Genomic DNA, 13,391 nt, shown 5'->3' with positions numbered 1-13,391 from the left:
CCCCCGGTGTCCCGGGAGGGTCCCCCACCTCCGGCGGTCACCCCTCCTGCCCGGGTCCTTCTCAGTCTCTCCTAGCAGCCGCTCTCTCGCCGCTGCCCGCCCAGGGGAGGTGGTGGCGTTGGGGGGGTCCCTGGGGAAGCCCCTGCCCTCCGGGGCACCGCCGGCGTTCTCCGGTTGCCCGGCCCGGCCCGTGACAGGCGGCGGGGAGCGATCCTCCTCCGGGGCTGAGGAGGGAACCAGCCTGTTTGGGGGAAAATCCTGGGAGTCCTGCTGTTTGACGTGAGGAGGCGGCCTTCGAGGCTCCTAAAAAAACCCCAAATCGCCTTGGCTTATATATATGCTTTTTCTAATTATAATTTTTTTTTATGTTCTTGGTGTGCTTCTGCACGCACTAACTGGAAGCTTCTTGCGTTCTGTAGTTGGCTGAACTGAAGCAGGAGTGTCTGGCTCGCGGCCTGGAAGCAAAAGGCAACAAGCAGGATCTGATCAACAGGCTCCAGGCTTACCTGGAGGAGCACGGTGGGTGCCTCGTTGAGCGGGGCGGCTTGTTAGCGGGCTTCTTCCCAAAGCCCTTACGAGCTGGGGGTTGCTCTGGGGTTATCGGTGGTGAGAGATCTCCTGGGGTTCGAGCTTTGTTTGCGTGGAACGCCAGGGTGAAGGAGAAGAGCCCTGGTCTGAGTGCTTTGCTGTAACTGCCTTTGCTTCCCACTTTCCTGAGTAAAATCCTCATAGTAGGCTTTATCTGAGAAGCCAGAGATATTACTGAAGTAATTTGATACTGCAATTTCTCTGTTGTTTTGTCCTCCAGCTGAAGAAGAAGCAAATGAAGAAGATGTCCTGGGAGAAGAAATAGAGGTAAGTCTTCTGCTGGGCAGATCGTCCTGCCGATGGCCTGTACAGGGGCTTCTGGTTTGTCTGGGAGCACGCGATCTCCCACAGGCTGCGTTCCGGTTCTGTGCCTGAGGAATGCAGCAATACCTGAGGCTGTGTCTATTTTAAAGCACCATTGTCATTCCTTGTTGGGTCTAAACCCGCTATTTTTTATGCCAAAGGCTCTATGTTGCTCTATTAGCAGGCAGAGTGTGTGGTGGGGGGTTCTGCCAGAGAGTGTGTAATCTTGGTGTGTGGCTGCCAGTTCAGAGCGGGGTCATTCTGTCCGTATTCAGCAGGATTCACACCTCATTGCCCTGTGGTTTTTGTCATGAACTGAACAGCAAATGCGATTGGAGCGTGGTGTGCTTTTAAAGAAAGTACATGTAAGAAAAAGTTGCCCAGCTGGTGCCCTGACCATGCCGGGCCCGGGCTGGGCTGGGCAGCCCATGGGAGCAAGCCTTAAAGCAGGAGAATTTGTTCCGAGGGAGGTGAGGAGATCTGACCTGGGAAAGTGCTTTCCACTTAAAACACCAGCGATAACCGATTCTTCCAACTGTCAGGCTCTTTGCTGCTTGGCAAGCCCATGCGCTGCAGGGGCAGGTGGAGGATATGGAAGATTTCTCCCCAGTTTCACAAAAAGTATTTGGCGAGAAGTGAGATGGGTCTTACCAGATTGGTGCTGGGCATTGTGCGTGAGCGCTGTGTAGTTTCGATGTTGTTTGCTGGCTCCACGTGCGGGCTGGAGACTGTCTCGCTCGAGTTATTTCTGAAGCCTTGTGAAGCCCAGACCTGGTAAGAGTTTAGACTTTGGGAAAACAAAACAAGAGTCTGTGTCTGTAACAGCTAGTGTTCAAACCCTGCCAGACTGAGGCTGTGAGCGCGTAATATTACTTCTTGCTGCAAACCTTGCCTTAGTGGGCAGAGTTAAACAAATTGTACAGAAATCTTTGGGTATGTGCAGGCTGAATTATAGGTGTGTGCCTTTTAAACCAGTGAGAACCCAAAAGACTTGACAGTGTCCCTGCTGTGGTGTTTCTCTCTTGCTCAGCTGGCCGGAGTATTTATTATCTGACCTCCTCTCAACTCCTTGACTTGCAGGAAGAAGAGCCGAAGCCGGTAGAGCCACCCGTCAAAGTAGAAGAGCCTCCTGTAAAATCGCCTGATGTGTAACTATCCTTTATGAGTAGAATGAAGCAAACCCGTGGGGTGTGAGGGCTGGCAGCACAGCCCCGTTTTGGAGTTTGGGACGAAAGGGGGTTGCGGCTCGTGCGCGTTAGAGCAGAATTGTGGCCCTTGCCTGAGCCCTGTGTGATAACGTGGTGGTCTGTCTGTCTGTCTGTCTATCTGTGGGGCTGCTCTCCCCTCCGTGGCTCACAGGACGAAGTGAGCCCGAAGTGAGCCCCGGGCTTGCGGCCGGCGGGCCCGAGGTGGCTGTGTGGGCAGGAGGGGGCGTCCTGTGCCTGCCAAGCCGCGCCGGCAAGCGCCAGGTCCCAGGCAGAATTGCTTCCTGTGAAAGTGCCATTAAACCATTACTACCTTTCAGGGCATAAAATGAGAAACCTGTCCGGGAATCTGGAACAAAAGCAGTGCATTTTTCTAAATGGGAGACCTTAATGAGGCTGGCTGTGACCCACTGTTTTATGGGAGTTGTTTGGAGGAGGAGGATGCTATTTCATTTAGCCTGGGAACTTCCGAACTTTGTCTCTTCTTCTTTTGTTTTCCCCCTCGAGCCTGAGCTCTGTTTTCGGAGCATAAACTTTGGAGCACGCCCACTCCATTATATTTTCGTTCAGTCTTTTTACTGGTCCTGCTGTTGTCAGCTGCACATTGTTCAGGAAGTGTGTGTTTGAAATGGAGCCTGGGCTCGGGGTGCTGGGGCTGACCTGGGGAAAGTTGCCTGCGGCTGTCCCATGAACTAGAACAGAACAATCCTTTGTATTTGTGGGCCATAAAGGAATAAAGCTCTTTGGGGCTTGCAGTCGAGGCTTTGGGCTTCTAACAAGAGCTGAATGTTACTGTTAAGAGCCTTAAGATGGGCAGGGGGTTATTCTTGGGTGTGTAGGTCTGCGGCCTCTTGCTGTAATATCTCCCCAGCATTTTGAGATGCATCTGCAGCACCCTACTAAAATCACAGGATGTTTCTCTTGCCTTAAATGGAGTTATTCCTCCAAGCCTGTGTAGAGAATGGGTGAGAGTGTGGCTGGTTCTTGTGTCTTTTTTCAGCTTGCTTGTCATTGTTGCCAAAGGAATTTGGGAGTGCTCAAAGCACTAGTTAGGCTCACAGGAGAACCTGCGGCTGCACCTTCACTGGGCCGTGTGTTTCCTGCCCCTAATATACCCTAGACTTTGGTTAAAAGTTTCACAGGCTTCATACTTCACTTAGCATCGATATCTGGCTCTAAACTTGCCCTCATAAGGGGGATGCTGGCTTGTGGCTGTTCTTGTGTTAAAAACAGGCCGTCAGTTAAGATGGTGGTGGTGTTGCCAGAGACTAGTGGCTGGGAGGAGAACCCCGATACCTCTGCTACTGGGGCATGCTTGTGAAACTAATGAGAGCTGTTCTGACTGATTTCTCTCTTTCCCACACACTTCTAGGATTACGGAAAAGAAGGTAGTGAAAATAACATCAGAAATATCACAGATGGAGGTAAGGTTCCTTCTGCTACTTCATCCTCCGAGGTGTCGGTTTCCGTATTCACTTCATTCAAAGTCTCTTTTGTGTGTTGCTGAGATAGTGTCAGTGTTTCCATTGTAAACCTGCTTTATTTTTCCTTGATTTTATATTAATGACTGGTCGCTGGCGGTGGAGTGACCTGGCAGGGTGGTGACCTCGTGACACATTTCATTTTGATGCTAGATCTTAAGGAATGTTTCTCTCAATTGTCTGTTAACGCCTCTTTCCTTGCTGCTCACTGCCGTTGCTTTCTGCCACCAACCACCATTGACCCAACCTCAATATTTCCAACTTAGCAGCGACAAGCTGAGTCATTCCTGGGGTGTCGTTCCATTGCAGACAAAGATGGACTTTGCCCCGTAGCATCCTCTGCTCTGGATCATAAAGACTGATAGACTTGAACCACCTCTGTTATGATTCTGGTGTATAAATTGTGTTTCCTGCTATTGCGAATGTGAAAAGTTCCGCTGCGGAGTTCACCAGGCCGTGGCACATCCCTGTCCCTCGTGACTTGCTGCAAGCCCGATTGCTTCAGACACGTAAAACTACGAAGCCTTGTTGAGGATATGCTTCAGGGAGTAATCAGTTGGGGAGGAACTGATATGAGCTAACAGATCATCTCATCTTTATCTTCTTTAACTTTGCCGCTTGCATTTGCTGGGCTTATTTAAAACAAACACACTTAGAAGCTGCCAATTCCTCTGGGAAAACGTTGTGAAACTTTGGGTTTCAGGAATCTGATTGTGGTTCTCTAATCCCCCCTCTTATTTTTTTACTCGTGTTCCATAAGAAAGAAATCACTATGAAAACATGATTCTTGTCTCCCTGCTGTTCACCACTACTTTAGAGATCTAATCTTCTGTTTGGGACACGATCATTTCCACAGCAACCAGGGTGATGTCGCAAGCAGAGGATTATGACCTCAGTGAGGGAGTTATGAGGAGAAACATAGTACCTGATGTGAGCTGGAACTGTTGCTGAAGGAGCAATGTCCCCCATGATGTGGGGGTGCCCTTGGCTGTAGCTGGTTAAAGAGCTCATTAAGCAAACTTGCTGAAGTTATACTCTTGCCCTTTGTTTTTCTCCAAATTCTGACAAACCTGTTCCCAGGAAATCCACTTTTTTTTTTTTGACTGAGAGTGAATCAGGTCTCAGCAAAATTATGTTGTAGATGGTTTTTGAAGATAGGAATTATTTTCCCATACAATGCATAATTGAACACTGGAGTCTGTTAATGTGGGCTGTTACAGATGCTAGAAATGCAGATGAGTTCAAAAAACAAGGAGACAAATTCCTAGGAAGGGCGACAACCATCAGGGATAAACGAATGCAAATGTGAGCACAGCCTGAAATTCAGTCAGTCGTTTGCTGTGGATTACTTGAGTCTGGGAGGGTGTAAAGGAGGCAGACTACCTGTCTGACTGTAATAGTCACCTTTGGGGGGGTACTGGGGTAGTGGAACCTTTGCTCTGATCTGGCATGGCTTGGCTGTAGTTGAGAGTCCTTTCAGAAGCTGCCTCTTCCGGTATTTCTTTTGATATTCTTCAGTGTCAGAAAGAATAAGGAAATATGCTTTGACCCGAGTGGTACATTTTTTCTGTCTTTATTGTTTCTACTTAGTTGAGTAAAAGTTCCTCAGTACTGACACCATTAGGAGTGGTGTTCCTAATCCATCTTTTCTAAACATTTATGTTTTGATGCACATGTTTATTACGCTCCTCACTGTGCTTTTGGCTAAAGTAAATGTTTCCATTAAAATAATATCTGTTTCTCTAACCTTTAAAACACCAAACACGTTTTTGGGCCCTTGTGTAATAATAAAATGTTAAATATTTCCCTTAAGCTTTTAAGGGATTTAACACTCGTAGGTGCAAACGCTTGCGCTTCTGATGTTTCCAAGCTTTTCCGTGCCCAGGGCAGTGTGCTCCAAGCCAGGCGAGCCTTGCCTGCAGCAAGGGCAGCAGGCCGAGTCCTTTCTACGTAGCTAAACTTCGTGTTGAATTGCACTGCTAATGGCAAACTCTGTTTGCAAGGCTGAGCCAACTTCATGAATAGTGTCGGCCTCTTGTGAAAAGGCTTGTGCCAAATAAATAAGTTCCCTGAAAACAAACACCCCCCCATCCCCTTTTCTAGCATATTTCTTTGGCCTTTTGCTTAGGGGGGAAGAAAAGGAAATCTTGTTTGCCTCTCTTCTTGCAAATCAGCCGAAGCCGGTTGTGCCTACTGCTTGCTTCCTGCCTCCAGGAGGGAAGTCAGGGCAGTTCCCTTTGTAGTCCCTGCCAGGAGCACTGCTCCTTTCCCTCTGGCACAAGGGCTTCCCTGGGCGAGGTGTGCGGCACGCCAGCCTCCAGCACAGTTGCAGCCTTGTATTATCTTAAAATAGTCGCCTGTCTCTGTCAGCTCCCTGGTCCCATTCTCTTTTTGCACGTCTCCTTTCCTAGGAACGCTCTCTGAGCAGCAGAGTAATGGCATACCTTTTTTATGAGTTTTTTTTATTAGGCCTGTGTTTATCAGAACCATGAGAGCACCTTTTGGTCAAGCGTATGTCCTGGAGGCTGCGGGGTGGCTTCTTGGATGGCACAAGCCAAGGGAAGGTGCCTGCAGCAGCTCTCCCTTTACCTGCGGGTACAGCAGGGTGCTTTTCCCCTTTCCAGGCTGCGTGCTGCTGGTCTGGCAGGGCGCATTGGAGCGTTAGGCCACCATATGTTGAGTTTGTGTGCCTCTCTCTGTCTGCAGAACCTCCTTTCTGTACCCTTCAAATTTTTGCTTTTCCTCAGTTGGTTCCTTTCTCTCCCTCCTCCAGCGAATGCAGAAGAGGGCTGAACGCTTCAATGTGCCTGTGAGCCTGGAGAGCAAGAAGGCAGCGCGGGCGGCTCGGTGAGTCTACACTTGGAGCCTTCTCCCCTCTTCTTGCCTGAGAGAAGACCTCTCTGGACATGTCTGCCAGTGGCAGGTTGTGTTATTGTGAGGTGAACCTGGCTCTGTGCTGTGCTTGGGTGATGGGACAGCAACGCTGGGGAGGAGTCTGAAAAATGAGGTGGAGGTTGCCTCCAGCCTGAACAAACGGTGGACAGGTTTACTGGAGGGTTTGCAGACATGTGCTGTGTTACACCTGCAGGGAGGTGGTGCTCCTCATGAGGCAGAAGAGCCCCGTGCTGAATTTGGGCTGTGTCTGATTGTGGAGTGCTTGATGCATGCTTTACTGGTTGCTTGGGCTGAAATACTGGTGAAATTTGTGGCAATTCTCACAGTTATTCTGGAAAGACAGGGCAGTGAAAGGGGAAAAAGGTGAACTGCTGGTGATACAACTAGCTTTCTGGACTTTGAGGTTGGTTTTATGAAGAAAGTGGGGAATTGCTGTACTCAGAGTAAGCACAGGAGCTGCTGCAGTAATTACAGTAGCCAATAATAGCGTGTTCCAGTTAATCTTGCCCCCAAACCAGTTTTACTCAAGTACACTCATGAAAAGTATTTGAAGGAAAAGTTCACACATAAGACTTGACATGTCAGATATTGGCTGACCTTATCTTTGCCCGAGTCTCTGACTAAGCTCTGTTTACCTTCGGCAGGTTTGGTTTGGCCACAGTTTCGACTAAAGGTGAGGAGGTGAAGCAGAACCAATCCATGGAGTGACCTTGCTGCAAACACTTAATTACTCCTGGGAATAAAAATCCTGGTGGGACTACCTTTTGTTTTCACTTCTGTCCCTTTTCCTGACCATGCCCAGGAGCTCTGAGTGGGAATTGTAGAATCGGGAAGAAAAGGACACGTGTTGTTCCCTTGGTAGTTCAGACACTTTTCCCAGTATCTATTTTTTCTAAGCAGAGCTGGAAGAGAGTAGCCAGAGTTTCCTGTGGTATCCTTAAACAGAGTGCCAGACATTGTTTGGATTCATAAAATGCCAGGTTCAGTTGCCAAAGCTGTCTTAGCGAGGTGGGATGGCAGCAGTTTTGCAGGTGGAAAAGCTGATTTGAAGGTGAAAAAGAAATTGAGAGACTCATTCTGTAGTGAGCAGAGATGGAACCTGGGAAAAATGGGACAGCAGTTCTTCACTAGTCTATGGTGGGATGGGTGCAGGACTGCTTCAGGCAGTGCTATGACTTTACTGCACCTCCTTTTAGATAAGATGCTGCTCCTGATGTTTGTTCTCTTAACTGGGTTTTCTTTTTCTTGCCTCCTCATTTCAGGCCTCTCTGCAGACAGCAAGCCCACGGTAAGACATGCTTCTTGTTCTTGAGTTACTGCTGGTCAGGCCCTTAACACATGTTGTAATTTGTAGAAGGAGGTTCCTGTCTGCAGTGGTAAACTATCAAAATGGTCCAGGAACAACATATGTGGAGTGAGAGTTAATGATGTAGCCCACCTGGATGTTATGCTGGCACTGAACTTGATGGGTTCACATCCCTGTGGCTGCCTCTATGAAAGTTTTCTCAGATGAGCTGATTTTAGAATGAAATGGTGAAAGGAACAAAGATGGATATTTGGGTTTTTTTTTCATATGCCTGACTTTCATTCTCTGTTTTTGTTTGAATTGCTTGAATTATGCCTGGGGAATGGAAATAACGAATGACCTGTAGTAAATTACTCTGCTTTTAATGGCTGATGCTGCTTTGCCCATCTGAATTCCAGGTCTAAGTAGGAGGCACCAATGTGTGCAGGGCTGAGAGCTCTGTCAGATTGGGCAGCTGGTGCAGTATTTGCCTGCTCAGTTGAGGATGAGTGGAACAGAGTTAAGCCATGATCTGTCACCAGGCAAGGTTCTAGGTTTTTCTCTGGTGCCAGGGGCATAAAAGATCTTGCATGAGCATCTGCGAGGCGGAATAGCACCGGGGTTCCCTCTGCAGAACTACGTACTATGGAAGGCTTGTCCCTGAAGGTCTGCGTTCGTTAGGGATAAGTGCCGTAATGGTGGCTGATGCCTCTCAGTGAAACCAGTCAGGCTGGGTGATGTGTTGGGAAGCTGCTCGGTCTGGGGACCTGATTAGATGTGACACAATAGTTTTGGAAGGGTGAGGGTACAGCAATGGCTTCTTAAACCTGTGGCAGCCAGATAGCAGTGATAACTTTTAGGAGTACTGGCAAGTTTGCCTACGAGGCTGTTTCTTTTGTTTGTGTTGACCAGACTGCTACAGCAAAGGTACCAGGTACAGCTGGCTCACAGTAACAGTCTGAAACCACCACTCCTTCAGGAGGGGGAACAGCACCTGGGGTCTTTATCCTTTGGTTGGTTTGAGGAAGCGAAGGGGCAGACTGGCAGTTTCTGGCAGCTTCGTTTGGGATGCTGGTTCTGTCTTGCAGCCCTTGGTGCTGGCAGGAGCTGTTGCTGCTGGATGGCAGTGCAGCACAGTGCCCAGAGGTGTTTTCCCTAGGGCTGAGCACTGTGCACAAGTCTGTTCCGGGAGGCAGCCTTATCTCTATCCCTGCAACTTGAGTGCTGGTGACTTTTAAAAAAAAAAAATAAATTGTTTCCTATGTCTTTGTAGGTAAACATGGATAAATTAAAGGAAAGGGCTCAAAGATTTGGGTTGAATGTCTCCTCGCTCTCCAAGAAGGTAAGGTGCCTTGGCCTCCAGGACGCTCTTTGCACCTCCAGATTAGCCTGGTGCTCCAGCTCGTAGTGTGCCGTGACCGTTCAAAGCCTTTGTGCTGCTTGAGGTTTTACATCTTGTTATTAGTGCAGCGGCATGGGCCCCGGACCCCGGGGGAGTCTTGTCAACACTGTTTCCTTCATCTTTCCTTCTGTTTGTTTTTGTGTGTGTGACTCTTGATGTGGTTTTGAGAGAGTTACAACTGCTGAATGCAGGTGTTGCATTTTAAGATTGTTCATCCAAATTTTAACATGGGCAGAGACACCGTTTAGCAGGCTGTGTAATTGGTTTGTTTTCAGGCATTTGACTCGCGCTGTGTAAGTGCACATTTGTGATTGGGGTAGGAGCCAAGTCTGTAAAGACCAAGGTAATGAGCTCTCTGAAGAGAAGGCGTCCAGAGCTCCCTGGTAGGAAATAACTCTTTGAAGTACAAATGAGATGAGCTTTGTAGGGGGATGGATTTGGTCCTAAAGCTATTTATTTTTTCCAGGGGAGAAATATACACAAGCTTCTGAGCGTAACCCCTTTTCTGGTCCTCATACCTAGCAACTGATTTAGCTCTGCCTTTGCATGCTGGAGCTGACTGCGGGGTTCTGTTGGTGGGGCAGGAGATGGAGCCACGCTCTTGTTTCCAGCTGTAGGGGTGGGCTGTGCTGAAGGGTGCTGAATATGCTGGGGGGGCCTGGAGGTAAAAGTGTGCTGGAGAATGGTGTGCTTACCGGTGTGACAACCCCTTGCCTAAATGTGTTCTGGAGCAAATGGGGGAGAAGATGAATTTAGCATGTTTGGGGAAAACAGAAGAAAGGATAAATATATACTCTGAGATTAATACAACATCCTGTGCACTTCCCAAACAAAAATAGCCTTTTCCTCTTCTGGGCTGTAACGAACCTCGTGCTGCAGCACTGTTCAGAAATAGTGGCGAGTGAAAAAGAATTGTCCAGCTGTAACAGCTGGATAATGTTGGCATGGAGACCTCTCTTCTCGATGTGGAAAAGGGTGAGAGCCAGGGGAGCTTCATCTTCTCTCCGTCCCTGTGAAACAAGCCCCTCTCCTCCTCGGGGGGGATGGATTTGACCTTTTTTGCTGCCTGTTTCTCCATGTACGAGTGTTCTGCTTTATTCCACTGGCCCTGGGAATTCACTGATGTAGAAAATATCTGGCATTGGAGGTCGCTGTTCCCCCCCCTTCCCTCTCTTGTCCCTTTGGGGGTGGGGGAAGGAGGCCAGTGCATTAAAGCTGGGATATGTGGAGCTCAGGGTGAGAGGCTGCTCAAACATCATTAACCCTGTCACTAGGAGCTCCCATTTTTCAGGAGGAGTATATGCCTTGTCGGTGTTTATGGCCGTGGCCTTCCCTGGGTAGGATTGTGTGGATGCAGCTTAATAAAGCCAGGGCTTATGGAAGGGAGTGGGCTTCGTGGGTTGTGCCGTGGTGCCTATACGTCGCAAAAACCTGAAACCACCAAAGTGCGAGGCCTGAGCTCCCCAAGCCGTTCACCAGCAAATGCAGCTTGCTGTATACTAATGAACTGCTCCCTGTTGTACAGATGGAGACCTACCAGTGGGGAAAATGACTTGCCCAAGGTCAGGAGTCGGTGGCAGGGCTGGCTCTCGCCTCCAGATTGCCCAACACTGGGCTTTGTGTCCCCCGCGAGCTCTGGCCGCACGCTCTGCAGAGCGGTGTCCAGCGGCAGGGCTTGCCTCGCTGCGCCGTGTCTCTCTTTTTGTTTGCTCCACCAGGAAGCCGAGTTCATGGGCTTAGAAGTGGCTTCTCCCACTGAGCGGAACACTCTCTTGCATTCCTGGGAGGAATATTATTGGTTACTTTAATTAGCTGGTAGTATTGTGCTTCCCACCTGGGTGTTCTTTATAGCTTTTCATTATGGAGGAGCCTGGCAGTTGCGAATGTTTACATGTGTCTTGGCAGGTTTTTATACCGTGCGTCGCAGCAAAAACTTTACAATAAACCATTGTCTCCACGGAGCCACACTTCATTTCCTATTCAAATTGGTTTGGGGAGGGGTAGGGACGTGGGGGGGAGAATCGTAGCTAAGGGGGATTTCAGACCTGCTGTGAGCCAGGGAGCAAATGCAGAGCTGCGTTAGTGGCTGTGAACTCATCTGTAGCTTTGAACCCCCCTTCCCCCTCTGTTAGCCCTCTGGGGTAGAAATCTTTCAAGTTTAAAATCTTCCTCTCTGCCTAAAGGGAAAGCAAGACCCTGGTCGCTGGGAGGAGAGCAGGCGAACAGAAAGGTTGGTGGTGCTGGAGCAGAAGAGGCAGGTGCTCATTTGTCTCAAGGCAGTACGGGGCCATCAAATTAATTTTTAAAATAAATCAAGCAAGCGTTTATCTCCCTGTAGCACTGACTCTCCCCTCTGAGGCCTCCTGTTAAAGCACACGTTCGCTGACCTAAAGCTACCATCCCTTGACTCCTGTTAGTTGTACTTAACCCCCCACACTTGTAAATGTTCCCTCTCTATAGCAGCTGCTCCCTGTAACACTCAAACTCTCGTCTCCCCAGGGGAGGATGTTTAGCTGCATGTTTTATATGCAGGGTTTGATGCTGCAGAGGGAGCTGCCTGCGTCGTGGCTGTGATTCAGAAGCTTTTCTCCAAGGAGGTGGTTTGCTCTTTATGTATAAAATAGCCTTGTAAGTCTCCTGCTGAGAAAGTGTTGGCACCAAATGGACAGCAAGAGCCCTTGGGATAACATAAAAGCTCTGTTTGCCACCTTTGTATTACATTATCAAATACCTTTCCCAATCCGAACAGATGACTAAAATAATTGGCTTTTATATCTCCTCTTAAACGTGGAGGTCTCAAACTGCCTTACAAACGATTAGCTGATTAACCCTCGGCTGTTCAGAGGTTGGGAGCAGAGAGGTGAAGTGACTCTGCTCCGAGGTCGCTCCAAGTCAGGAGTCCCCACTTGGAGCCCTCTTCTCCCCAGCGCGTTTCCATGAGCTGGGGGTGAAACAAAGGATTTTTGCTGCAAATCTCCATATGCGTGCCTAGCGTTCTCATCCCTCTTCAATGGGAGACTTGTCCCATCACCAGCTTGGTGATTTCTCAGAGCAGGGGGAAGTTTATGTGTCTGTTGAGAGGTGTGGTGACCTGTCTGTAGTGAGCGAGGAGTGCAGCTCCTGAGCCGTGTGTCACCTTGAATAACTTCGTTTTTCTTTGCCTGGTTGCAAGTCTTCCATTTTACAGCTGGAGCATTGTAGCCATAAGACATGTCGAGAGCCCTGCAGGCGTCCCGGGTTGGATCCTGAGCAGCAGTAGCAGCACAGGATGCTAAAGTATCCCCTTGATCAAAAGGTACTGACTATCCTGGCTAGGAAGAGTTAATGTTTTAATATGGCCACCCGTCATGATTCTAGATTAATGCTGGTTTAATTCCATTTAATGAGAATGTGTTTTACATGGAGCAGACAAGAGCTGCGCTCGCCTGAGATCAGCTGGCCAGAGCTGGCAGGCTGACTGTGTGACGTTCGTGTGGTGTTGGAGGAGAGCAGGGGTCAGTGGACCAGCAGAAAGTCTGTGTGTATACAAAATAGCTAAATGAGAGAGAGAAAACAATTGGCTTAATTGTTTGGCTTCCAGCAAGCTTATAATAACGTGCTGAGGAGGAATCCTTTTCCTGGATAATTTTTCTGCCTGCAATCTTTCCAAACACCCCCCGCCAGCCCCGGATGAGAAGCTATTAACCACCAAGGAAGCAAAGGGTGGTGGCGGGGGGAGATGTTGGCAGAGGAAAGGAAAAAGGATTCGTGGACAAGGATTGTTTCTAGCGAGCACCAGGGACGGACATGTCATGCGTGGTGGCATATGCCTGCATTTTTGAGAAGTGATTGGCTTATGTGGCCAGCTTGTCGTCAAGAAATGCCTTTTGCTGTCAGTTTGAAGAGATACCTCCTGTATTGATTGAAAGGGCACGTGCCCCTGAATATTATTTTCTTTCCAAACTTCACTTTTTCTGCTTGTTGTCAGGCTTTGTGTCTTTCTGTTGCTGTCCTCTCTGCTTTCTACCCAGTCTCTGCTGTGGCAGAGTGGAGGAAAGCTGCCTCCTCTGGGTTATAACCCAGCCCCTTCTCTTTCTGTGTGCTTCATCTTAATTCCTCTTTCTCTCTCACCTTCTCTTTTACCTTCTGTAGTGCATTGTGATTAGAATATATATAAGATGGCCCTGGAAAGTGTCTTCACCACGCTGTAAATTCGTAGTGGGGTTGTATTTGTCCCGAGAAGTTGATGGCTC

At 48.7% G+C, this 13,391-nt stretch overlaps 1 protein-coding gene across 5 annotated transcripts in view; it reads left to right on the top strand.

Moving 5' to 3' along the window:
* SARNP (SAP domain containing ribonucleoprotein) overlaps nt 1–13,391 on the top strand; it is a 32,076-nt gene that overhangs the window by 274 nt on the left and 18,411 nt on the right. For 4 of the 5 annotated variants that reach the window (XR_774211.1, XM_010565101.1, XM_010565100.1 and 1 more), the window contains exons 2-9: nt 420–519; nt 809–855; nt 1,972–2,039; nt 3,469–3,520; nt 6,351–6,424; nt 7,117–7,145; nt 7,735–7,760; nt 9,031–9,099. Coding sequence is in view for 4 of the 5 variants with exons in the window: in XM_010565101.1 (XP_010563403.1) it covers nt 420–519; nt 809–855; nt 1,972–2,039; nt 3,469–3,520; nt 6,351–6,424; nt 7,117–7,145; nt 7,735–7,760; nt 9,031–9,099 (465 nt within the window). In the remaining variant the exon portion in view is untranslated. The remainder of the gene's footprint in view (nt 1–419; nt 520–808; nt 856–1,971; nt 2,040–3,468; nt 3,521–6,350; nt 6,425–7,116; nt 7,146–7,734; nt 7,761–9,030; nt 9,100–13,391) is intronic. The other variant, XM_010565102.1, reaches the window with a different exon arrangement.

The sequence above is a fragment of the Haliaeetus leucocephalus genome, unplaced genomic scaffold (assembly GCF_000737465.1).
Source record: "Haliaeetus leucocephalus isolate CR32 unplaced genomic scaffold, Haliaeetus_leucocephalus-4.0 Scaffold186, whole genome shotgun sequence".
Lineage (NCBI taxonomy): Eukaryota > Metazoa > Chordata > Aves > Accipitriformes > Accipitridae > Haliaeetus > Haliaeetus leucocephalus.
Note: the sequence above shows the minus strand (reverse complement) of the source record. Positions and strands in the feature narration are given on the sequence as shown.